The sequence below is a fragment of the Macaca mulatta genome, chromosome 3, assembly GCF_049350105.2.
Source record: "Macaca mulatta isolate MMU2019108-1 chromosome 3, T2T-MMU8v2.0, whole genome shotgun sequence".
NCBI lineage: Eukaryota > Metazoa > Chordata > Mammalia > Primates > Cercopithecidae > Macaca > Macaca mulatta.
Window position 1 is genome coordinate 151,474,649 of NC_133408.1, and position 26,542 is coordinate 151,501,190.

A 26,542-nucleotide genomic window follows, 5' to 3' on the forward strand; every position below is an offset into this window, starting at 1 on the left:
TTCAAGACCAGCCTGGCCAACATGGTGAAACCCCATCTCTACTAAAATACAAAATTAGCCAGGCATGATGGTGGGTGCCTGTAATCCCAGCTACTCAGGAGGCTGAGATGGCAGAATCATCTGAACCTGGGAGATGGTGGTTGCAGTGAGCCGAGATTCTGCCACTGCACTCCAGCCTGGGTGGTTGAGCAAGACTCTGTCTCAAAAAAACAAACAAACAATAAGTATAATGTTAATCAAAAAAAGCACTCCAAAGAGTGACATACAATGTAGTGTTATCATTTAAAGATGAAATGATTTAAAAATTTGTAAAGAAGAAAAAATCATATATTTTTAAAGCTATGTAATAAAGGAATAGAAAATAGGAACCATAATCTCTGATAGTGGAAATTTCTATGAAGGAAGTGGGAGCCTAGACAGGAGGACCATGAGTATATCTGTGATGAATTCTTAATAAAAAATCTAAAGCAAGGCCAGGTGCGGTGGCTCACGCCTGTAATTCCAGCACTTTGGGAGGCCAAGGTGGGCAGATTACAAAGTCAGGAGTTCGAGACCAGCCTGACCAACATGGTGAAACTCCATCTCTACTAAAAATACAAAAATTAGCCGGGTGTGGTGGTGCACGCCTGTAATCCCAGCTACTCAGGAGGCTGAGGCAGGACAAACACTTCAACCTGGGAGGCAGAGGTTGCAGTGAGCCGAGATCGCACCACTGCCCTCCAGCCTGGGCAACAGAACGAGACTCTGTCTCAAAAAAAAAAAAAAAAAATCTAAAGCAAATAAATGGTAATGTTAAGATTTGTTAATGATTTGCCATTATTATGCTCTATTCTTAAATGTATATACAAAATATTTTACAAGAAAATATGTAAAAAATTGTTTACTATATATAAAACTATTTCAAAAAATTATACATACATACACATTCATATGGGAAAATCATTCTTTTTTTCTTTTTTGAGACAGGGTCTTGCTCTGTTGCCCAGGGTGGAGTACACTGGCGCCACCTTGGCTCACTGCAACCTCTGCCTCCCAGGTTCAAGCAATTCTTCTGCCTCAGCCTCACGAGTAGCTGGGATTACAGGCACCTCCCAACACACTTGGGTAATTTTTTTGTATTTTTGGTAGAGATGGGGTTTCACCATGTTGGCCAGGCTGGTCTTGAACTCCTGACCTCAAGTGATCTGCCCGCCTTGGCCTTCCAAAGTGCTGGGATTACAGGTGTGAGCCACCATGCCTGTCAGGGAAAATAATTCTTAATGGAATTTATTTTAATAAGTTTTTTTACTTGGGAGGCTGATTTAAATTTCTTAAAATAAACTTTAAAATGAGATTTGCAGTCACTCTGGTATTTCTTCAGGGAAAAAAAAAAAAACAGAAGAAAACGAGAGGCCATGGAACGTACTAACAGTTATTACAACAAAATCAATTTAAGTAACTGACCACTTGCTCTCGGGGTAAAGTAAAAAACAATAATGCAAAGTTTCATATAGCTTCAGAATGCAAACTGATGAAAACCTTTTAAAAACAAAAGAGACAGCCTCTTTTGTTTTTTAAGCCTCTCTGAAGGAAAGTGTTAAATCCCATCAAACATAAAAAACAATAATTTCATCATTAGTTTTCATTATTTCCAGAAATAAAGTTTTAATTGCCATACTTTTGTATTTGACTACTAAATACATTTACCACCCAAATAAACAACGGTTTTGAGAAAGTGCCTTTAAGTTTTTTGTTTTTAATTGCATCTGCTGACCAATGGCTACAATGCACAAAATGGCTTTTTAGAGGCAAAATTTCCTCCAAGAGACTCAGCACCCTACCTGGGTTGGTATAAAGCTGGCTTTCCACGGTTTTGCCAATGCACTGCAGTTTGATGGCCTGCAGGGAATCATCCACGTGCAGGATGGTCGGCAGACTGCCCAGAGTGTCCTGGACCAAGTTAGCCACTTCCCGGACATCAAAGAGCTTCAACAGTTCTGAGTACACAGCGGGGAAAGAGCTCAGAAACACAGCCTTAAAAAGAAGAAGAAATTTAAATGAACTCCCAGATATGCCATGAGAAATATGCTGCAAAGCGTCAGTGAGTTTAAGGACCGTGGCAAGTATTTTTGAATGGTAGGAATACAAGTATGAAATGTTTCTGTTACCTAAAGCTAAAAGGTAAATGTTTAAAAAGTGCAGCAGAATAGGACAGTTTTTGAAATGTACAAAGGAGCAGCATAATAAAAACTGGGAAATTTTGGAAAATCACTGACATTAGCAAAGAGATTGACAAAAGCCTCACAGAATAAGTGAAGCGCATCATGATTGAATAGAAAGAACGCTCAACCAAGACCTGGATTGTAGTCACTTTTATTCATTCCTTTTGGAAGAAGCTTTCTGAAACGCTCACTTAAATCTCATTCATGTTTAAGAAACCAAACACGTTAATTCCTCCAAAGCACTCCATTTCTGATTTAAGAAAAAACACAGGCCAGGGCATCAGAAGACCTAAGTTATATAACAGTGTTAGCTTTGCTTCCAATCAACTCTGTGACTTTGGAAAGTTATTTGAGCACCCTTTAGTTTCATCATTTAGGCTTTAGTTTCATCTCTTGTAAAACAAAAAGATCATTACAAGATCTTCAAGATCTATTTTAAACCAAGAACTGTGTGTACAGACAAAGAACAATATTTTTATGTAAATAAAAAACCCAATAATCATTTCTTATGGGGAAAAAAGATGCTCACATCAAATCTCAAAGGGCATACTTAAAAAATTCGGCTAGGATTATACATCAAAACAAACAAAGTCAGCCTTTTAAAATTCCACAAAAGGAGGGCAATGGAAGAAGAGTCGACTAGCTTCAACTGTACCTCGTCAGGGAAGGCACGTGTTTCTAATACGCTAAGATTCAAGTGCTAGTTGGCGTACCAATAAGATCTGGTTCCATCAGAAAGTAGGTCGCGTCTACATGTGCTGATGATTCAAACACAGACTCAAACTCAAATTTAAGAATTTTAGTATTTATTTATTTATACAGCAGCAGCAAAAATATCTAGAAGAGCCAAGATCTGTGTTTGATGCCAGAGCCCTCAAAATACTTCAGGTGCTATAAGTCAACAGTGATGGCCCTTGGCTCTTAAAAATTATAGATTTACTTGAATATATTTAAAGTTAATAACTTGGTATTCTCTGTTAGAGCCTGTATTTATATAACCTTCATGTCACCCTGCAGAGAGCTGAGTCATACCAATGAAGTTAAATAAAATGAGCCCAGCTTTCTGATTACTGAAAAGTCAACTAAGTTGATTTTCCTCAGGTATCCCTTAATTTATCCATTATTTATTTATTTATACATCTCGACTTCAAAAAGGTATCTGAATGTGCCTACAGTATAAGATACACATATAATAGGATGATTAAAAAGGATAAAGGAACAAGGATCTTGTGATGACAGCAGGAAGACAGCTGTGCCAGGGCAAGCTGATTGTTTTTACTGCAAGTAAAAATAAAAGTACAATTTAATTTTGACCTTCCTAGTAGCCAGGACACACAGGTAAAGATAACTATTGGGAATCGTCTAGCAGAGTTTGGGCTCATATTCCTTCTGACATTCTTCTTCTTTTAGGGATCTTGTGGTAGGGGGTGTGTGTCCATGAAATGGAAAGCTAAGAATCACTGTTGCACTAGCTGGGTTAGTCCTTAGTCCTTCCAGGACAGGGCTAACAAGAACAGTGTCATTAGCAAGTTGCATTTGGGACAGGAGGACTAAATGAACCTACCCAGTAGGACCAGGATGGATACATCTGTGGGGTAGCTTCCCATCAATCCAACCCAAAGGACTGTGGGGATGGCCTCTAGAAGACAGGGTTTGCCCTGAGTTGTAGCCTACGTGGAAAAAATGCAAAATGGAGCAAGGAAACCAGGTTTCTGCCTCTAAGGCAGCCTAATAGTAAAGCTTGGACCAATTCAGAGCTGAATTTTATTTGACTGTAAATGTGGCAGGCAGGATTCTAAGACGACTCCCATGACCCTGTCCCCTGGTGGTGTTCCTGTGATTACATAATGTCACATGGCAAAAGAGATTTTGCAGATGTAATCAAGATTACTCATCAGTTGACCTTCAAATATGGAGATTTGTCCAGGTGGGTCTCACCCAATGACATGAGTCCCTAAAACAGTTTTCTCTGGCTGGTAGCAGGAGAAGTAGTCAGAGAGATTCAAAGCATGAGGAGAATCTGACATACTGTTGCCGGATTTGAGGATGGAGCAGCCATGTGCCAAGGACTGCAAGTGGCCTCTGGCAGCTGACAGCACCTTCCTCCACTGGCTGACTGCCATCAAGGAAACGGGGACGTTAGTCTTCTGAAAACAAACATTTTCTGCCAACAGCATAAAAGATCATGAAAGTAAATTCATTCCCAGGCCTCTAGATAACACATGAAAGCCAACACTTTGATTTTGGCTTTAGGAGATCCTAAGGAAAGGACCCAACCAAGCCTGCCTGGAATTCTGACCGATAGAACCATGGGCTAATAAATGAGTGCTGTTTAAAGCCATTAAGCTTATGGTCATTTGTTATACAGAAAACTAACACATCGGATCCACTGAATTAGTGGCACTGCCTCTGCAGAGAGTACATGGGATCAAAAGGGAACTTGGTATGGGCAGAGGTGTGTGGCATTTCTTGTCTTCCCCAAATACAAAGAGGCAAAGTTCTCATTGCTTAATAAAGAAAACTAACCATTTTATCATTTTATATGGATTTTTTCTGAGCATCAAACTAAACATAAATTACCACATCAAAATATACAGGTTAAGTGATACTTGCACAAAATAACAGAGAATGACTTCAGCAGAGTTTACAAAGATGTTCAGAAACTTTACGGGCACATTTACATATTATCTCTTGATTAAAAGCTGAGAGCAAAAAATATCAAATATGATTCTTTGAAGGTGCTGAAGTTGTTTCTAAAATTTGCTGTGGGATAGAGCTCAGAGAATCAAGAGCAGTGGGAGTCAGTGTGTTGAAGAGGTGAAAGCGAGCTGCTCCACTCTGCTGTACCCCCGTGGCCCAAGCCACCTTAGGGGGACCTCCAGGATCCAGTGGTACAACAAAGGTAAAAAAAAAAAAAAGTCTCCTGAATCCCTAAGAAGAAACCATGCCTTACGGTTACTCTTAAGAGTAAGAAAATATTTTTCAGGTGTGAATGAGGCAAGTTTCATCTCTGTAACTGATAAAGGGTAAAAAAAAAAATCTCAGGGTGAAAACTCAAATTCTGAATTACTTTTGTAGAGATAGTAAACTTCTAAGAACTCTGATCTAAAGGAATGCACGGTTAGCCTGTTGGATTATCCTGCTTAAATATCAAGTGCTGTCATCAGGGTTTAGCTAGTAGCGGGCAACTTGACACTGAGGTCTCTGGCAAGTTCCCATAGTGCAGTGATTGTACTCTTGACTGCAAAGGCCAAAATGACACTTAAAAGAGCCTGAGTTGTATCCTTGCCCAGATGGAAGAAGAGTCCACCTCTATAAAGAAGAGAGGAACAAGAATAGACCTCTAAACATTCAGAAAAAATACAGCACATTATCGGAGGGCTGGTGCATTCCTGGTGTTTTGCTTTCTGAACCTCACATAGTACCAAATCATAACAACACTGTTAAGGATCTAATTTTGTCTCCCAATCTCCCTTTTTATGTCCCAGTTCTCAATGATTGTAAGTTTCTCTAACCTCTAGGGCATGGTAAGAGGCTGCTTCTCCTTCTGACAGGTTTTTAACCAAGTCATCAGAATTAAAAGTATACAAGAAGAATCGAGAAAGTATAGGGAAAATATTCAGAATTACCTCATGGAACATATTCAAGGCCATGCTATTTGGGAAGTAGATGGATCCCATTCTTAAAAAAAACATGTGAGGTCATTTCCGGTAATAGAGTTTGGCAGCAGCAGCTCTGCACTGGTCTTATAAGATCACTCCCAGGATGATTAGGGTCAAGTTCAATAAAACAAAATAACATGCAGCTTAGCTGAGTCCAATATAATGATTCTCAAGTTGACAGATTAAAATGCAGTGAGAGGCTTGGGGAAAAGAACTGCAAGAGATTGGCTCTAGCGAAATTCCTTCCCCAGGGCTGGTGGTGATAGCATGTCCAATCATCAGTATGTGTTCTGGTAACTGGAAATGAAGCTGATGCAAACCAATAGCCTCTCCATGCAGAGAGAGAAGGGAAAGGCAGCCCACTTCTGCTCAGCTGGTACACAGAAGGTGGGGGAATTTTAAAAGTCTACTCATAAAGTTGGTTAAGCTACAAATATAAACTGGAGCTATTGACTTCGCTGGAGAAAACATTTGATTACACTGCTGTGTAAAAATAAATAAACTGCACTTATCGCTTTCTTCTACTCAGCATAGATGAAAAGAAATTACCTGTGACTGAGATAATGCTCCAGACCCTTTGCTCTCTTGTGAAAGAAAGAAACGGACTGACATGAGAAGCTCCTGAATGCAGCAGCGGAATTCCTCTTCGTTTTGCCCACCAGTGGCAAGGGAAAACAGCCTTCGAGACTGAACTATATACTTAAAAATGTATTCTTGTGCCTTAAAAATACAATTTTTAAAAGTTAGCTTCAAAGGAGACAAAGAGTATTTATTTAACAATGACATGGCATAAAAACTATGGTATGGCATTAAACTTTCAAATTATTCATGTAAACGCCAAGGTCTTGTGAGGCTTTTTTGAATAGTATTTACTTTTATGGGGAACAGCCACTTTTCTCTGATGCTTAGTGAGAGAAACGTATAGAAAATTTAAAAACACTTTAGCTGGGCACGGTGGCTCATGCCTGTAATCCCAGCACTTTGGGATGCCGAGGCGGGCGGATCACCTGAGGTCAGGAGTTCGAGACCAGCCTGACCAACACGGAGAAACTCCGTCTCTACCAAAAATACAAAACTGGCCAGGCATGGTGGTGCATGCCTGTAATCCCAGCTACTTGGGAGGCTGAGGCAGGAGAATTGCTTGAACTTGGGAGGCAGAGGTTGCGGTGAGCTGAGAATGCACCATTGCACTCCAGCCTGGGCAACAAGAGCGAAACTCCGTCTAAAAAAATAAAAAACAACAAACACTTTATCATTCTGGAGTATGATGAACACTAAGTGTTTTTGACCTTCAGATGTTTTTTAAATTTAGTCAACAAAAAGATAACTGTTTTTGAAAAAATAATTTTGTTTTGACAAGTAGTATTCTTGCCACTTAGCATTTTACCTTCAATCAGCCCAAAATTACAAATGTATAATTCACAAAATGCTTGTTTTATAAAATGTATACATTGTCTACTTAAATCTACTGACACCGGATAGGATGGTCCTCAACAACAGGAATCAGAAGACTACCAGGGCTGTTACTGGACAGTTCCTTTAAGAATTTGCACTCTTTTTCAACATGTTTGCAAGCAAGGGATTAGTATCTCCACAGACAAGGGAGCATATAGCACCCAGAGACCACAAGACCCAGTAAAGCCTCAGGTTTCCTCATTATAATCCCTGCTAAGCCACCCTATTTGCTCTTAAAATTTAACATAAATGGTTCTCCGATGGTCTCTGTCAGGTTGGTGGAAGCAAGAGCCAGGAACTTCTTTTTTTTTGAGACGGAGTCTGGCTCTGTCGCCCAGGCTGGAGTGCAGCCGCCGGATCTCAGCTCACTGTAAGCTCTGCCTCCCGGGTTTACGCCATTCTCCTGCCTCAGCCTCCCGAGTAGCTGGGACTACAGGTGCCCGCCACCTTGCCCGGCTAGTTTTTTGTATTTTTTAGTAGAGATGGGGTTTCACCGTGTTAGCCAGGATGGTCTCGATCTCCTGACCTCGTGATCCGCCCGTCTCGGCCTCCCAAAGTGCTGGGATTACAGGCTTGAGCCACCGCGCCCGGCAAGAGCCAGGAACTTCTAAGCTTAACTGCCCCTATATAGTCTTCTCTCACAAACCCTCCCTCTCCTGCTCATCTTAGACTTCAAGTGCTCTACAGCCCAGAGGAACAAAGATTCAACCCCGAACAGTTTCCAGTAGACTAGCCTGGCAAAGCCCCCTTCAAATTTCATCAGCTCTCAAGCAGCCACAAACTGATTAAGATCCTTGAATTGGAATGTCAGTAATATATCATCACCCATTACTGTCTGTGTAGAGGAACCAATTAGTTTAAGCATCAGCATGCAACAGCTTTGTCAGACTCTGTTATCAACAGCATGTTATCACCTTCAGCACCTCCTGGATATGCTCTTGCCGCTCTGCTTCTGTGATCCGGTCCACATACCATTTGAGCACTTTGATGAGATCTCTAAAATACAGGGGAAAATGTGCAGAATGTAGAATTGGTCTAATTCTCAATTGAATGCCAACAAATCCAACGCTTAACTGTATCATGAGGAGGCTTCTTTTCCCAACAGTTCTCACATTTTCCTGTCAATCTGCTGTACAATAATTTTACTAAATCTGCAGATCAACACTGCCACCCCTTTTCAAAGCTTAGAAACAACACTCAATCTGGACATATTCCATAGTCCTGCGTTTCTGGTAATGCCTCCAAATGGGTGAACACGAATATTGGAGAAAAGGACTTTGGCCACCCAAGTGCCTGGCAGTATGACTGCCATGGTCAATACTGTAAAACTGCTCACTGGGATTTCTTTTCCAGTGACCATGTAAACAGTTGGATGCAATATCATTAGGCTGCAGGCAAAACGGGGTGGGGAAGAGGGATGGAGACAATGCTTCCCCACTGCTACGCACACCTTACGTATTTATCAAGGCAATTTTCTGACCCATAAGAAGAACATGGCTTATGTCAATATGTGCCTTAGGAGAATTTCTAGAAAGGCCAAGGTTTTTTTTTTTCCCCCGTTTTGAAAAAATGTACAAACAACAGCATACAACTCTCAAGATTATAGTCTTACCACCTTGAACTTTGGTCAGTTCTTGGTTTCTTTTTTTTTCTTTTTTTGAGACAGAGTCTTGCTCTGTCACCCAGGCCGGTACGCAGTGGCTTGGCCCACTGCAACCTCTGCCTCCCTCATGGGTTCAAGCAATTCTTCTGCCTCAGCCTCCAAGCAGCCAGGATTCAAGTATGCACCACCATGCCCAGCTCATTTTTGTATTTTTAGTAGAGGCCAGGTTTCACCATGTCGGCCAGGCTGGTCTTGAACCCCTGACCTCAAATGATCTGCCCACCTTGGCCTCCCAAAGTGCTGGGATTACAGGCAAGAACCACTGCGCCCAGCCAGTTCTTGGTTTCTAGGAAACAGTTTACCCAGCAATGTTTCTCTGGGCCAGGGGAGAATACTTGGATGTGCCAGCAGGTGGATGTTGGTGGAGTGCTATTTTTTAAGATAACATGCCAGTGAGTTTCTGATCACCCCCAGCCTGAAAGGAATCCACAAGCCTTATTTGTCTTTTTAAGATCCTGCTTTCCTGGCCAATCAGAAGTGTGAGAAATTATACTCTTGTTTTCTAGCTTCCAAAGAGAATTTAACTTGGAAGCAGTGACCTCCTCACACTAGGGCCCAAATTGTTAGGCTGAGTGGGCCGATGTTTCAAAACTATTCGTGAGGTTGCATTTCGCTCTCAGCAAAAAATCACACTGATGAATGGTCTAGTCTAACAAAATTACCTTCATTCATTTCGATGTTGGAGATGTTGATCTTAACATGTCATGGTTGGGAATATTCAAGTAAACAGGATCAAATGCTTATCTGATAACCTACTAACCTTTATATATTACATAGATGGGGGAAGGATATCAACCTGATTTCATGCTTTTTAAACTCATCTCAGGGAACAGTCAGGCATGTGCATGCCCATAGGTGCTTAAGGTATAAGGTAGAAATATGGGAGAACAGCAAGCACCATATTGGACTGGGAGACAGACAATGGGGTACACTCCCGGGCTATCTAAGCAGAGCCAGACTGGGAAGGTGTTATTTGTCAAACTAAAAGAGAGAAGCTGTGGCCTCTGGCAATTATCAACTACCTTGCGAAGAGGCAGGCACTAGCTAAAGCATGACATTATTCATAACTTTTCAGCATCACCTGAGCCGGTAGAAAAGGAGGAGCAGTTAAAATAGCAGCCCCTGTCAAAGAGTAGATCCCAATGACTAAATTGCCTGAGGCCAGGGACCAGGTCTTCACATCATCAGCATAAAGTACAGCGCCTGGCAAGCAGCTGGCAGTCAGTAAATCCTAACAGATAAATGAATGAATGACTTTCAGCAGGTGTGAAGGCAAACGTTGTTTTCCATTCATATTTCTTTCTTACGAACATTTATAATCATCAGGGAGTACAATGATGAAGTGGGACTCTCAATAGCCAAAGTGCCAGACATTTTAGACCAAAGAATATCCAGTGAAACAGAGACAAGAAGGAAAGACTTTATATTATAGGGCTCAGGAATAGAATTCAGGAGGTTTTCTTTCCCTTTTTAATCAAAATAAGTTCTAGCCATTGAAAAAGGGTGTGTTAGCAGGGAAGAGACTTTCTCAAGAGACACTTCAGTAGTGCTCCATTTCTTCCTACACTCCCTTTTAAATTTTCCTATATCGCCTCTTCTGCTGAGAAAAGCTTGAAAGGAACCACTTCTAAACTAATTACAAGATACAGGGCCTTACCTGTATGCAAGTGCCCCAGCAAAATGACTCTCAATATAAGTGTCCATTACAGGTTTAAAATGATGAAATTTGCTATCTTGCAGCAAATTTATTATGTGAACCTAAAAAAAGAAAATTGAGCTTTATAAAACCAAATGCAAATCAAGGTTTTCCTTTTTTTTTCTTCTTCTTTTTAAAATGAACTCTTACATTATTAAGTGCATGTTTCTGAATCAGCCTCATGAAAGTCAAGATTGAGAGACAAAACAGTTAAAATATAATTTAGGGAATTTGAACTTACCAAAGAATCAAACACTTTAGACCCATATTTTTGGGAATTTTCATCTAAAATTCCAAATAAGGTATCCAGTGTATCCTGCAGAAACTGTTAGATAAAGAAGTAGTACATGAGTAAATAAGATACTATCTGTCTTTTTCCTCCAAATGTTCTTTATTCTATGAATCTCTGCAAGGAAAATAGTAATGAAATACTATATACCTTTACTATCTCTGAGCCATCGATTTCTTTTAATTTAGAGAGACAGCCAGTGATCTTGTCTGGGTGGGTTCTCCATTTCAAAAGATCAAGCATATCACCTTTCAAAACAGAAAAGGAGGATTAATTGCCTTAATAGGGAACAGGTCCTCACATGAAAGCGTTCTGCTGGTAAAAGTAAAATTCTTAACACATGTGGCTCCCTTCTCCTAGCCACTCAAGTCGCAGGCGCCCACAAACTGTGACTAGCCCTCTCCAGGATGGCATTTATTACACTGTATTCTGTTTCCTCCCCACTGCTCTTGACTTAAAAACTCCTACTCTTCTTTTAGTCCTCAGGTTGGATGTTGCTTCATTTTGGAAGCCTTTCCTGAAATCTCGAGCTAACTGTCCCTTCTCCATGCTTCCACATCACAGCAGCACGTACCTTACCATTACAGTTGTGGGTGTATTCATCTATGCCTCACCTAGACTGTAAACTCCAAGAGAAAAAAGCCATGCCAACCTGGCCCCTGCTGTATTCCCAGCACCAAGAACAGAGCAGGCAGGTGACAAATATTTGTTGATTAATTTTTCTGCCTCCTCCTGGAAAGATGAGAGTTTCTTGAGGGCTGGGAACCTGCTTTATTCCTGTTTGGGTGGCCAGCACATAGCACTCTGCCTAGCAACCAACTCCACCCAGCAACAAAGGTCTTCCTGGCAACGTGACCAAAATCTTGCAGACTAAAAGAATGATAACAGGCCCAGTGATTTCTCAGATCATCCAGGGAGCTCTCAACCTGAGAAGAGCAGTTGCTGGACCCCATGGGCCATCTTCCATCCCAGAGTCCAGGTAAGCACACGGCCCAGCCCTTTAACCCTTTCCTAAACGGACATGCGGGCCTTAGTTCAGCAGGTCCTGAGAACCTCTTCACCTGGGGAGGGAATAAATTTATCTTTCTTGGGCAGAAGTTAGAAAGGCTCTGGGAGATGGTGTTCATGTGTTATTAGTCTACAAAGCATGCAGGGAGATGTGGCATCTGGAGGCCAACAAATGCAGTGAGAACTGAAGGTTCATGTGTGCCAAGCATGCACAGGGCAGGGGGACCTGGTAGAGCTGGACTCAGGGCTCGGTGGAGTTGCCAGGCTAGACTGGCCGAGAGAGAAGCCAGGACAGAATTTCCAGGCAGAGAAGCAGGAAATTCACTTCAAATCACTTGTTTTAGCAGAAACCCAAAAGGGACTTTCTAAGAAACAGAAAGATGAATGAGGGAACAAAAACTCCAAACCCCCCAAAACCAAGGAAGTAGGTAAGATGAGAAAGAAAAAGAGAATATAGAGAACAGAAGTGAGAAAAAGCATTAAGAATCTCAAGGAGAAAGAGAAGCAAGCTCCACCAAAGCCAGATTCAAGAGAAAAACCTCACAAAGGATTTACTATTAATAGTAAGGAATTCAGTACCAAACAGGAATGTTTATCTGCAACAAACACGGGTAAGAGGAGGAGGAGGAGTTAGAATGAGAAAAATAAAGGGATTTTAAAAATACCAACTTTGAACAAGAGATTTATGAGGTTTTCATAACCAAAAACCCTGAAAATGTTGACTATTCAGATGTAATTCAGACACCCTGGGGTATGATTGAAACCTTTTTAAAACTGATTGGTTATATTTGGCATATCAGATATTTCCACAGAGTGAGACCCAGAGTGACAAAGGCAAAGCTCTATTGTTCTCCCCAGTTTGCTGCTTCCCTCCCACCTACTTCCTACTTCCTGCATCTCACTTCAGGAGGCCTCCCCTCCCTGGCATCTTCTCTTTCATAATCCCCCGTGCACTTCCCCTGCCATTCACTCCTCACTTCCCACTCCACCCCCATCCCAGCTCTCACTCCTCCTTTGTGTTCTCTTTCCCTTCCTTTAAAGTGAGGCAGTTGGAGGGGCCATGAGGACCCTGCTCAATGTGAGGAGTGTGGGGAGGAAGGAGGTGGCTACGCTGGCTACAAAGTGGCAGCAGTGAAGAATGAGGACTAGTGCCCATTTAAGTAGGGCTTGAAAATAGATTACAGGGGTCCAGAAAATGAGTCAGGATGAGCCTGCCCATCTTCTCTGCAAGAAGGCTGATGAATCTCTACACTGCTCATGATGGAGCACGTGGAAAAGCCCATTCATTAACCACCGAATGCTGATAAAGCCTGGTATAACAAATCTTAACTTGGTGTCCTATATAAATATAGTAGCAATGTATGTTGAAATTGAGAGGTGTTTTAAAAGTGGTCAAAATTTTGATGTTACATTTTGCTTTTTTTCTGAGACTATGATTACATCTGGATGTAATTAATCATGTATGCAAAATACTTAGAGTTCAGGCAAAATTGCTGTATCCTAGGTTTTTGCTTTTGCCATCTGAGGATGTTAGCTGCAAATTAGGAGCTACAACCTATCACAGAAAATACCAATTTCTACATTCCATTCAACAGGCATTTATTAGGTGTATATTATGTACCTAACCTATCAAGAGCTATAAAAATAGGAGGATGCCATGACCCCTAATCCTCCGAACCACAAAATCTCTACCTGTTCTGGCAGTCACAGATGCCCAGCGTAGTGCTTTGGCCTTGGTACACTGTCCATGTTGGATGACACAAAGCGTGTGCAGACAGACACACTTTGGGAATTCTGAAATGCAAATCTGCTCTAGGAAACTGCTCCTAGAGACCATATCACTTAGTAAATGCTGAATTATAGTAGAAATAAGATTTGTATATTTTCCAAGTCAAGAAAAATGAATACATAGCAATTTAATTCCAATTTGGAACTAAATTACTTCGACACAGAGATGTGTGTTTAGCATGTAAATTTCAGAAAGACCAACTAACTTCCTTCCTCCTTCCCAACTCTTGAAACATGCCATTCATTTCCTGGCTCCTTTTGAGCTGTTTCTCATTGACAAGGTTAATCAAAGCCAAACTAATAATGAATGAAACACTTATCCATCTCCAAAAATGAGCCAACCATTGCATGTGATTCTGATCCCACTTTCCATATAGTGAGATGTTTAATATAATTATTTCATAAGTTGTTTTTTACTCATATTTACCTGAAAATGTTCTCTACTTTTAAAAAGTAGCAACCTCTAATTTTCAGGATTTGTTTCTCTCTGCCTTATTTTCATAATTGTGTCTAACATCCTAAACGCTACAACTAGCACAAATTCAGTATGTAGGACCAAATATTTTGATGGAAGAGAATCTATTGTTAGGTTTACCTGTGTGGTAGGCAGAATAATGGCCTCAAAAGAACCTGTTCCAAGAATTAGGAGGGACTATGTTTCCCTCACACAGCAAAAGAAGACTGTACAGATGTGATTAAAGATCTTAAAATATTGGATTATCCAGCTCAAGATAATCATAAGAATCCTTAAAAGATGTAAGATGGTCAGAGTCAGAGAGATGTGATGATGCTATGCTTCTGGCTTTGCAGCTAGAGGAAGGGGCTATAGGCCAAGGAATGCAGGTGGCCTCTAAAGCTAGGAAGGGTAAGAAAATGGATTCTCTCCATTCCAGAGGGAATGCAGCCCTGCTGACACTTTGATTTTAGCCCGGTGGAACTGAGTTTGGATATTTGACCTCCAGAACTGCAATAATAATAAATCTTTATTGTTTTAAGGCAGTAAGTTTGTGGTAGCTGTTACAGCTGCAATAGATAAGTAATACACCCAAAATATTCTATTGGGGAAATTCAGTTAAACATGAATGCAAACTCTACTACCCACACACAACTAATCCACATAGAATAAATAAATATTTCTGTTTAAGGATCTCAATAAAAGGTTGATTTTATTATCTTCATAATTTCTATGGGGGTAAACTGGCCTCATAAAAAAAATACCTGAGGTTTCATAAATGCTTTATAATCATTTATTGAGTTATACCAATGGAAGTTTTATTTAAATAAAATCATTAACTACTGAATGCTGATAAAACCTGGTATAACAAATCTTAACTTGGTGTCCTATACAAATATAGTAGCAATGCATGTTGAAATTGAGAGGTGTTTCAAAAGTGGTCAAAATTTTGATGTTACATTTTGCTTTTTTCCTGAGACTATGATCTAAAAGAAGAAATGTTTCCTTCTACAAATGCTGTTCTCTGACACAGAAGAAGGAACTAAGAAAGAACTAATAACAGCACACATGTTTAGGCACAGGTTTTTATGAGACATAATACCTCATTATAAAGTGATTCTTCTCAACATAATGAATATAACTTATTTAATGTAGCATTCAGGGTGCTAGCCAGAAGTCTTATATGGCAATCATAAAAAACTCAAAAATGTTTAATTTACTTCCTTCATTAAAGAACATGTTTTCATAGCAATTTGCCAAGGAGAAGAGCTTGCTTTATTAATCATAACTTGCTAAACAATCACTGACATAAAAAGTAATGCTAGAACTGAAAAGCAATATGCATCTAATTAAACAAAAAACAGCCTTTATTCTAAAGCCTGCAATTAGCACTGTTTATGGAGCTATAAAACACGAGATTAAGGTGTTGGTATTTTCGTCCTTTTTTTTTTTTTTTTTTTTTAAAGCAGCTGGGTGTTGAGGGTTTATTTGAAAAGCTGTGTACTTGTTTTTCAATACTGGGATAATTTTGAAGTCCTTCTTAAATGACATGCATTCAACAAATCACTGGGTCACATTTGTTTCCATTTTATTCGAAATCACAAACAGAAGTATCCATAATTTTTCTAAAGTTCTTAACTATAACTTTGGTGTTTACTGAATATGCTTACCAAAATTTACATGATTACTAGGTACTAGCGCTTTCAAATAAAATATTATACATTACCATTTTGTGTGAGTTTTGTGGAACAGAGAAAGGATGTAATACAAAAAGACTCCTTTGTGGCCTTCATGGCTTGATTATTATTCCCAAGGAAAATGCCCTTGGAAAAGGGAAGTTTGAGGTAGCGGGTAGTATCCTGAAGGTTTGTGTTTTCTTCACACTGTTAAAAATATTAAAAAAACATAAGGGAAGAGGAAGAGATCTTATAAGAATTATTAAGCATAATTTATATTACTAGTGTTTATAAATTGGGAAACATTCCAAACAGCATTACAAGTAGAATTTGGTTTTTAAATAAAATGCAAAAAAACTGTCTAAAAGAATTAAGCATGGATTTTTGGACTAAGATTAATTTGAGTTTGCATCCCAGCTCTGTAACTTCCCATGTGAGTGACCATATCAAATCAAATTATTTAACCACACACTGTTTCCGTTATCTTCTCTAAAATCTCATTGTGTTGTCACAAGAATTAGGTTATATAAAGCCTTTAACACACTCCTGATACATTGAAAATGATCAATAAATCATATTTGCAGTGACCATAGCATTTTTTCAAAAACGCTTAAATTCTTCCAACATCTCATCTGAGGCAGCTGTTAAACAATTCCTTACTTTGAAAACTGGTAATTAAAAGAAAGGATATTTCAGTTATTATAATTTGAGAGTCCTACTATGTGAGGGAAATCTCTACTTTCATAGTAAATGCCAGCTAACACATGTAAAAGCAATTACAGATTTAGAAAATATAATTTCATATCCCTACTGTAATTATTTTAGTCAAGGATTATTGCTTAGTGCTAAAACTGAGGAAAGAGAGAGACCCTCTCATACTATTTTATATTGTTTTATACTCAGTACCTGTTTTAAGAAAAAAACAAGGAAGTAAAACCAAAGACAGGCAGCCCGGCGCCAGGCCCAAAACCAGGCCTGGGCCTGCCTGGCCTAAACCCAGTAGTTAAAAATCAACTCATAACTTAGAAACCGATGTTATTCATAGATTCCAGACATTATATAGAAGAACGCTGTGAAACTCCCTGCCCTGTTCTGTTTCTCTCTGACCACCAGTGCATGCAGCCCCTGTCACGTACCCGCTGCTTGCTCAAATCAATCATGATGCTTTCACGTGAAATCTTAAGTGTTATGAGCCCTTAAAAGGGACAGAAATTGTGCACTCGGGGAGCTCGGATTTTAAGGCAGTAGCTTGCCGATGCTCCCAGCTGAATAAAGCCTTTCCTTCTACAACTTGGTGTCTAAGAGGTTTTGTCTGCGGCTCGTCCTACTACAAAACCTGCAGAATTGTTGAGGAGGAACCGGATGTTCATATGATATCAATGTAGCAACATATAGATTACTTCCTGAACTGGCAAGAAGACAAATATAACTGCATGTGGGGGAACTGAGCTGTCATTACACCAATGCAGGGCAATGTAAAGACACTTATCATCATCTACAATGCTTTCTTACCAAAGGTGCTGAACCCCAGTCCATCACATCTAGATTCAACTTCACATCACAGGAAACACAAGAGATAGAGCAACATGTTGAGCAATACTACAGGGAAGAAACCAGAGAATCCAAAAGTTGGGGGTTTTCTGTAAGATGCCTGGTCTTATCTCTTTAAGTCAGTGTTGCCAAAAAAGGGATTGTTCTAGATTAAACAACACTTAAGAAATAGATAGCCAGATGCAACATATGGTCCTAGATTTGAACAAACCTGCTGATGTGTCCGACTTTTTAAAAATCTGTACATTGACTAAGTTCCACATGAGATAAAAAATGTAGTGATTGGAAACTCATGAACTGAAAATAGGTAGATTAAAAATAAATATGAAGCAGACCAAGATGATGGAATAGAAGCCTACACTGCTTGTTGCCCTGCACCAATCCCAGAACACCAAATTTTCGCACACTATTTGCACACAGCAAAGCACTATCACGAGAACCAAAAATCAGGTGAGCAATCACAGTACCTGGTTTTAACGTCATATCCCTGAAAAAGGATTTGGGGAGGGCAGAAGAGACCGTTCTGAATCTCCGATGCCCTCTCCCATCTCCCACCCCTCCCCCATCCCCCAGCAGTAGATATACAGCACGGAGAAAGAATCTGTGCAAGTTGCTGGGAGAGTGCAGTGACTGGGGGACTTTACATTGAACTCACTGCTGCCCTGTCATTGAGTAGGAAATAAAGCTTTTCTGAGCTCAGACAGTGCCCATGCAAGGAGGGAGCACTGAAACCAGCCCTAGCCAGAAGAGAATCACCATCTCAGCAGCTAGAACTTGAGTTTCTTGGCAAGCCTTGCTACCATGGGCTGAAGTGCTCTGGGGTCCTAGGTAAACTCAAAACGCAGTCTAGGAGACAAGGACAGAAACTCCTAGACAACTCCTAGTGGTAGTCTGGGCTTACAGTCCATGGACTAGGGTGGCATGTGACCGAGGGAGACACCTGCTCGGATGAGTAAGGGAATAGTAAATCTGGCACCATCCCTTCCCCAACCCTGGGCTGTGCAGCTTGCAGCAACAAAAGTGACCACTTCTTTCTGCTTAAGAAGAGAAGAGTGAATAGTCAAGAGGACTTTGTTTTGCATCTTGGTTACCAGGTCAGCCACAGTAAGATAGGGAACTGGGCAGAGTCATGAGGCCCCCATTCCAGGCTTAGATGACATTTCTACACCCATCCTGGGCCAAAAGGGAACTGACTTCCTTGAAGGGAAGGACTCAATCCTGGCAGGATTCATCCCCTGCTAACTAAAGACCCCTTGGGCCCTAAATAACCAACAGTGTTACCCAGGGAGTACGCTGCAGGGCTTGGGCTCTGAGATGTCCTGGCTTCAGGTGTGACCCAGCACATTCCCAGCTGTGATGACTACAGTGAAATATTTCTTCTGTTTGAGAGAAGCAGAGGGAAAAGCAAAGGGAACTTAGCCTTGTACCTTAGGTACCAGATCAGCCACAGTGGGGTAGAGCACCAAGTAGGCTCTTGGGGTCCCCCAGTACAGGCCTAGGCTCTTAGATAGCATTTTTGGACCTGCCCTGGATGAGAAGGGAGCAGGGTAAGTCCCAGGTCTGGCAGCATTCACCACAAGCTCAGACAGATAATTCAAAAAAGCTGTTTTGAGGAAACTCCAAGAAATTCAAGATAATACAGAGAAGGAATTCAGAGTTCTATGAGATAAATTTAACAAAGAGATTGAAATAGTTAAAAAGAATCAAGCAGAAATTCTAGAGTTGAAAAATGCAATTGACATGCTGACAAATGCATCAGAGTCTCTTAACAGCAGAATTGATAAAGCAGAAGAAAGAACTGGGAAGCTTGAAGACAGGCTATTTGAAAATACAGAGTCAGAAGAGACAAAAGAAAAAAGAATAGAAAACAATGATGCACTTCTACAATATCTAGAAAATAGCCTCGAAAGTGCAAATCTAAGAGTTATTGGCCTTAAAGAGGAGGCAGAGAAAGAGACAGTGCTAGAAAGTTTCTTTGAAAGGATAATAACAGAGAACTTCCTAAACCTAGAGAAAGATATCAACATTCAAGTACAAGAAGGTTACAGAACACCAAGCAGATTTAACCCAAAGAAGACTACCTCAAAGTATTTAATAATCAAACTCCCAAAGGTCAAGGATGAAGAAAGGACCCTAAAAGCAGCAAGAGAAAAGAAACAAATAACATACAATGGAGCTCCAATACATCTGGTAGCAGACTATTCCATGGAAATCTTACAGGCAAAGAGTGTGTGGCATGACACATTTAAAGTGCTAAAGGGGAAAGAAAAACAAACAAACAAACAAACAAAACAAAACCTTTACCCTAAAATAGTACATCCAGGGGAAAAATATCCTTCAGGCATGAAGGAGAACTAAAGACCTTCTCAGACTAACAAAAGCTGAGGGATTTCATCAACACCAGACTTGTCCTACAGGAAATGCTAAAGGGAGCTCTTCAATCCGAAAGTAAAAGATGCTAATGAGGAAGAAAAAATCATCTGAAGGTACAAAACTCACTGGTAATAGTAAACACACAGAAAAACACAGAATAGTATAACACCGTAATTGTGGTGTGTAAAATATTCTTTACTTAAGTAGAAAGACTAAATCATGAACCAATCAAAAAAAACAAAACTGGAGGAATCACATTACGTTACTTTGAATTCTTCTACAGAGCTATAGTAACCAAAACAGCATGGTACTGACATAAAAACAGACACAAAGACCAATGGAACAGAACAGAGAACCCAGAAACAATCCACAAACCTCCAGTGAACTCATTTTCGAAAAAGGTGCCAAGAACATACATTGGGGAAAAGAGTCTCTTCAATAAATGGTGCTGGGAAAACTGGATATCCATATGCAGAAGAATGAAACTTGCTCCTATCTCTCACTATATACAAAAATCAAATCAAAATAGATTAAAAAGTAAATCTAAGACCTAAAACTATGAAACTACTGTAAGAAAACATCAGAGAAACTCTCTAGGACAGTGGTCTGGGCAAAAATTTCTTGAGCATCCCCACGAGCAGAGACAACAAAGGCAAAAATGGATACATGGGATCACATCAAGTCAAAAAGCTTCCACACAGCAAAGGAAATAATCAACAAAGTGAAGAGACAACCCACATAATGGGAGAAAATATTTGCAAACTACCCATTTGGCGAGGGATTAATAACAGAATATATAAAGACCTCAAACAACTCTCTAGAGAAAAACCTAATAATCCAATTGAGAAACGGACAAAATATTTGAATAGACATTTCTCAAAAGGAGATACACAAATGGCAAACATGCATATAAAAAGGTGCTCAACATCATTGATAATCAGAGAAATGCAAATCAAAATTACAATGAGATAACATCTCACCCCAGGTAAAATGGCTTTTATCCAAAAGTCAGGCAATAACAAATGCCGGTGAGGATGTGGAGAAAAGGGAATCCTCATACACTGTTGATGGGAATGTCAATTAGTACAACCACTATGGAGAACAGTTTGTGGAGGTTCCTCAAACAACTATAAAGAGAGCTACCATGTGATCTGGCAATCCCCCTGCTGGATATATATTGAAAAGAAAGGAAATCAGTACATCAAAGAGACATCTGCACTTCCATGTTTGTTGTGTAGCACTGTTCACAGTAGCTAAGACTTGGAAGCAACCTAAGTGTCCATCAGCAGATGAATGGATAAACAAAATGTGGTACATGGATACAATGGAGTACTATTCAGCCATAAAAAAGAATGAGATCCTGTCATTTGCAACAACACGAACGGAACTGGAGGTCATTATGTTAAGTGAAATAAGCCAGGCACCAAAAGACAAACATTGCATGTTCTCACTTTTTTTGTGGGATCTAAAAACCAAAACAATTGAACTTATGGAGATGGAGAGGAGGGAATGGTTACCAGAGGCTGGGAAGGGTAGTGGGAGGTGATAGGGAGGTGGGGATGGTTAATGGGTACAAAAAAGACAGAAAGAGTAAGACCTAGTATTTGATAGAACAGGGTGACTATAGTTAATAATAATTTAATTGTACATTTAAAAATAACTAAAAAGTGTTTGTAATACAAGGGATAAATGCTTGAGGAGATGGATACCCAATTTTCCATGATGTGATTATTATGTATTGCATGCTTATACCAAAATATCTCATATACCCATAAATATATACATCTACTATGTAGCCACAAAAATTAAAAATGAGAAAAATTGTATAGTGTATTATATAACATCATTTGGGTGTAAATATCCACACAGAATATCTGGATGATATACACTAAGGAGCTAATAGTTAACATCACCTGGGTAATGAGACTATGGTACTTTCTTTTATTTTGGTTTATCTGTATACTGATTTTAATGCTGTAATAATAAAGGTGATTTTTTTTTTGAGACAGAGTCTTGCTCTGCCACCCAGGCTGGAGTGCAGTGGTGCGATCTTGGCTCACTGCAAGCTCCGTGTCTCAGGTTCATGCCACTCTCCTGCCTCAGCCTCCCGAGTAGCTGGGACTACCGGCACCCGCCACCAGGCCTGGCTAATTTTTTGTATTTTCAGTAGAGACAGGGTTTCACCATGTTAGCCAAGATGGTCTCGATCTCCTGACCTCATGATCTACCCGCCTTGGCCTCCTAAAGTGCTGGGATTACAGGCTTGAGTCACTGCGCCTGGCCACAAAGGTGACTTTAAATTAAAATTTTGAGGAAACAATTGTAACAGATATATAGCTGGTACAGCTTAGATGATTCTGATTATACATTAGAAAACTTATATTAACTTTATTCTTTTGAATTTGTTTGAATATTTTCAAGTAGGAGTTTAAGCACCGAATCCCTTTAGTATTCTAGACTATTCTGTGTGACTCACAATTTTTTTTACCTTTTTTTTTGAGACAAAGTTTTGCTCTTGTCACCCAGGCTGGAGTGCAATGGTGCGATCTCAGCTCACTGCCACCTCTGCCTCCCGGGTTTGAGCAATTCTCCTGCCTCAGCCTCCAGAGTAGCTGGGATTACAGGCATGCACCACCATGCCCAGCTAATTTTGTATTTTTAGTAGAGATGGGGTTTCTCCATGTTGAGGCTGGTCTCGAACTCCTGACCGTGTCATCAGGTGATCCGCCTGCCTCAGCCTCCCAAAGTGCTGGGATTACAGGCGTGAGCCACCGCGCCTGGCTACAGTTTTCATAATAATATTTAGGAAAGACCTCTCTAACAAGTTTAGAGAAACAGAATCGGAATATGACAAGATGTTCTTACTAATACACCTGCCCAGTAACAGAAACACCAATATAAACACAATAAATAGCCTCTATAATTCTTTTAATATTACAACTCCAAATGGTTTCTTTTACTACTGCAAAGTAATTCATGTAGACGGAAGAATGCCTAAAACATACATATATGGTTTAAAGAATAATTATAAAGTGAATACTTCAAATGCTTTTTTCAGAAAAAGTGCTTAGGCAAAGTAATGTTCTGGAACTCTAGAACACTGACCCCCTCCCCTCAGTCTCATCCCTGGCAAGTCAAAGCATGAGGGCAGCACTCTACATTCACCCTATCTAGTCCATAGTGTTGGAAACATCCTCTGATCTCTCATCTCTATCCTGATTTGTGTTCCCTGTGTCTAACCACCACTTCCTAGTGTGACTAAGTCTCATGCCAAACCCAGCCCAGACACTCTGTCCTGCTATTTCCAGGCCTCCTCCCCAGGATTTGGAGCCTGCCCTGGTCTAGCTTGATCCATCTGTTCACAGAAATTCTGCCACTGTAAATAAATCTCTTATTAACTCTCCTCCCCCTAACTGCCTGCCATCTCTGGAGCACTTCTGCAGCCTCTTGGAATTCCTGCTTGATATCCCATGTAGCTCAACTGGTTGTCATGGGATGGACCCCTTCTGTGAGTGAAGGTGTGATGCTATGCTGTATCCTTAGCGGGTATTATGAGTAGAAGACTTGGCTGCTTTTCCATGGGCCAGGAAAAAGTGATGTGGTCAGGTCAGTTCCACCAGCCTTGGTTCTCACTTCTCCCCCAGGCTGGAGGGGCCAAGACCTCAGCATCTGAGTCTGAGTTATGACATCTTGATAGCTTCTTACAGCTAAACTCTATCACCCTTGCTCAAGTATAAAATATAATAAATATGAACAATAGTCTGGACATAAAAGTTATTTCAAGAGCTTTCAGCAAAAACACTGGGGTGTGTGTAAGAGAGATGGGGGTAGCGGGAGAGAATCCCGCCCATCGATTCAGTAAAGCAAAACATGTAACCACTCTTTGGTCTCTATGAACACTTTTATATATTTACCAGGGGTTCAAAGCTGATTTTTTTATCCAGTAGGATTACACTAGATATGAGGTTAGGTTTTAATCTATTTCTGAAAAACTTAAGCTAATACACAGAAAATATTATAGCATATCTTTCATTGTTCCTTGAGGTTTTCAGCATGCACCCTTAATATATCATACAAACACTGGAAAGTTTTAAGGCAATCCAAGCAACTACCCTTTATAAGTGCTTACTGTGTGATAGGCACTACTCTGCACTGTGTGTATACTCTCTTCTCATAACAATCCTTGAGGCAAGATATTATATAAGGAGCTTATGTGATTTGCCCAATGTCACAATATTAGAAAGTATCAGAGTCAGAATTTGAACCAAAATTTGTATTCACAACTACTATATAACATTGCCTCCCTCTACTGTTGTTTTAGCCAAGTTTTGAATTCAAGTAATGAATTCAAAGTTTGCTGATTTATAGATAAAATACTGCATGGTAGGTATCGCTAAGAAAGACCAAAAAATGGTTAGCTTTTCAAAAGAAAGGTATCTTTGTGGGAGACACCCTGAGAGAGGGTTCAGAGTGGTATATGGAGCTGAAATAATTTCAAATGCAGTAAGCTCACGAATCTTACAATGAAATGGCTAGTTTATGTCTTCAAACCATGCAGGGAGCAAAAGGGATCATACAACCTGGATAAGGTAGGGAGGAAGGGCAGGTGGGAGCAGATGGGGCATAACATAGGGGCTTAGGAACACAACAAATGAGCTAGAAATCATTCATTCTTTCATTCAATGAGAGGGGATAGGAAAGAAATGTGTTCAAGAGCAGTGAAGAATACAAATAAGGTTCTAGCAGGTAGCCTTGTAAGGCAGAAATAGCTGTCGCATAGAGTTTAAGCCAAAAGGTTATCCAGTTCCCTAATACTAGAAGCAGCCAGGGAGTCAGTAAATTCCCCAGGTGGGAAAAGGGTCTACTGTGAGTGAGATTCTGAACTAGAGTATGGACTGGAGAAAAAAGTCTTCCCGTTAGGTGAAAGGCTAAGAGTCAAGATGCCATAGAAATGAGGCTGGAAAAGTATGGTTTGGCACTGCCTGTGCTTTAACTGGAAATACTAAGTGCGACAGAATAGTGGCTGGATGCTTGAATGCCTAAAAACGTGAGCAATACAGGCTCAACAGCACCAAACTGCAGATGTGAGATTCTTGTGCTGCGTGTAATTGAGAGATGGCTTTGTTACCATGGTAAAATCCAGCTATACCCCTAACCTGGATGGGGTGGTTAAATATGGATCATTTGCATTCTGAGGAATACTTGTAAAACAACAGTTTAGGCTTTCACATAGAGAATATTTTTTCTACCAAACCCAGTGAAGACATGGAGCATGGCAACGTGGATATGAGAGTAAGACGACAGTGTCCTCTCTACTAGAGAACTCGTTTTCTCGTGGAAGACACAAGCACATTTAAAGTGTTACCAGCGTTATGGCAGATGTATGCTGGCAGATGGATGAGGGAAGAATTAATGAAGTCATTTTTTTTTTTCCAGGGGAAACAAGGCAATGTGACCACGGCTTCTTGAAGCTGCTACTGGACTGGGGAAACAAAAGGATGTCACTGTAATAGTGAAGGATAGTTCTCTGCATTTGCTATGTTGGAATCTGTGCAAGTTATCTTAGAATGGCGTGGAGATAATTTACAAATTAGAGAGGAGAGAGATAAGAACCATCTTTGCTTTACTATACTTGGAGTCTGAAATCACATCTGGCCAGAGAGATGTGCTCCCTCAGACTCTTACAGAATTATTAAAATGCAGGCTTTGCAGCAGCAGCAGTAGTCTCATCTTCTTTGAGATTATGTAGTTTGGCTCACAGTTTCTTTCTTTTTCCAGAATAAAAATCACTTGGTATAGCAATGAATACTGCATTATGTTCTAGGCTAGTTTTTGACTACTGTCTTAAATATGTGAAAGAGAATGTCAGTGGTCAGTCCTGGACAGTGTTCCAGAAGTATGATATTTGAGTTATGCAAGACATATGATTGAGAGATCCACATCTACAATTTACTAATTTAAAAACTGGCACAGGAGTTCATGTAATTAGTCAAATTAAGGGATCTGTAACTTGTGAAAAGTAGGTAATTACATCTTAAAAATACAGTACGGTAGACAATCCAGTTGAAACTCTGTTATTGCCAGTTGATAAAAACCAGATTTAAATAGTTTTTGGAGGAAAATACCTTTCTTTTAGGAACTTTTTCAAAATGACTAGTCATCCTTTATGTCATTATTAAACATTTATTAAATTCCTAATATTTGTCAGCCTTTCAGTTTGGCATTAAGAATATAACAAGGAAATGAACACAGTCTCTGTCCTTGAGGGCACTGCATGTCTGATCTCCGCATTTATCTGTTAATACTGATTACAACACTGGGATAAAGACCACTAGAGACCAGTTCTGCTGGGGAAGGGAAGGAAGACCTTATCGAAAAGGATGGTCTTTGATCTGAGGTCAAAGGACTATTTGACTTCAGTTGTAAAGAAAAAAGGGTAGTCAAGCAGGCAAGGGAGGAAAAATCAAGGGAGGGAAGAAACAATACACTTAAAGGCACTGGGGAATAAAAACACACATATGAAACTACGGGGACACGACCATTCAATGCAATGTGGGATCTTGGAATGAATCCTGGAACAGAAAAAATGACATTCGTGGGAAAACTTATTGTGAAATCCAAATAAATTCTGTGTTAACAGTATTGTGCCCAGATTAACTTAGTTTTGATAAATATGCCATAGCTTATATAAGAGGTTAACATAAGGAGAAGTTGGATGAAGGTTAT

The 26,542-nt window shown here is 40.0% G+C and overlaps 1 protein-coding gene and 1 long non-coding RNA gene across 5 annotated transcripts in view; one reads left to right on the forward strand and one right to left on the reverse strand.

Annotated features, from left to right (window-relative positions):
- DOCK4 (dedicator of cytokinesis 4) overlaps positions 1-26,542 on the reverse strand; it is a 469,859-nt gene that overhangs the window by 134,990 nt on the left and 308,327 nt on the right. For all 4 annotated transcript variants that reach the window (XM_077997203.1, XM_077997201.1, XM_077997202.1 and 1 more), the window contains exons 17-23: positions 15,943-16,099; positions 11,117-11,214; positions 10,919-11,002; positions 10,639-10,739; positions 8,233-8,314; positions 6,413-6,583; positions 1,821-2,013 (exon numbers count right to left, since the gene is read on the reverse strand). In XM_077997203.1, the coding sequence (XP_077853329.1) occupies positions 1,821-2,013; positions 6,413-6,583; positions 8,233-8,314; positions 10,639-10,739; positions 10,919-11,002; positions 11,117-11,214; positions 15,943-16,099 (886 nt within the window). The remainder of the gene's footprint in view (positions 1-1,820; positions 2,014-6,412; positions 6,584-8,232; positions 8,315-10,638; positions 10,740-10,918; positions 11,003-11,116; positions 11,215-15,942; positions 16,100-26,542) is intronic.
- Positions 11,832-26,011, forward strand: LOC106997614 (uncharacterized). The gene is made up of 2 exons (XR_001443809.3): positions 11,832-11,945; positions 25,253-26,011. It is a non-coding gene; the product is annotated as an uncharacterized LOC106997614 (long non-coding RNA).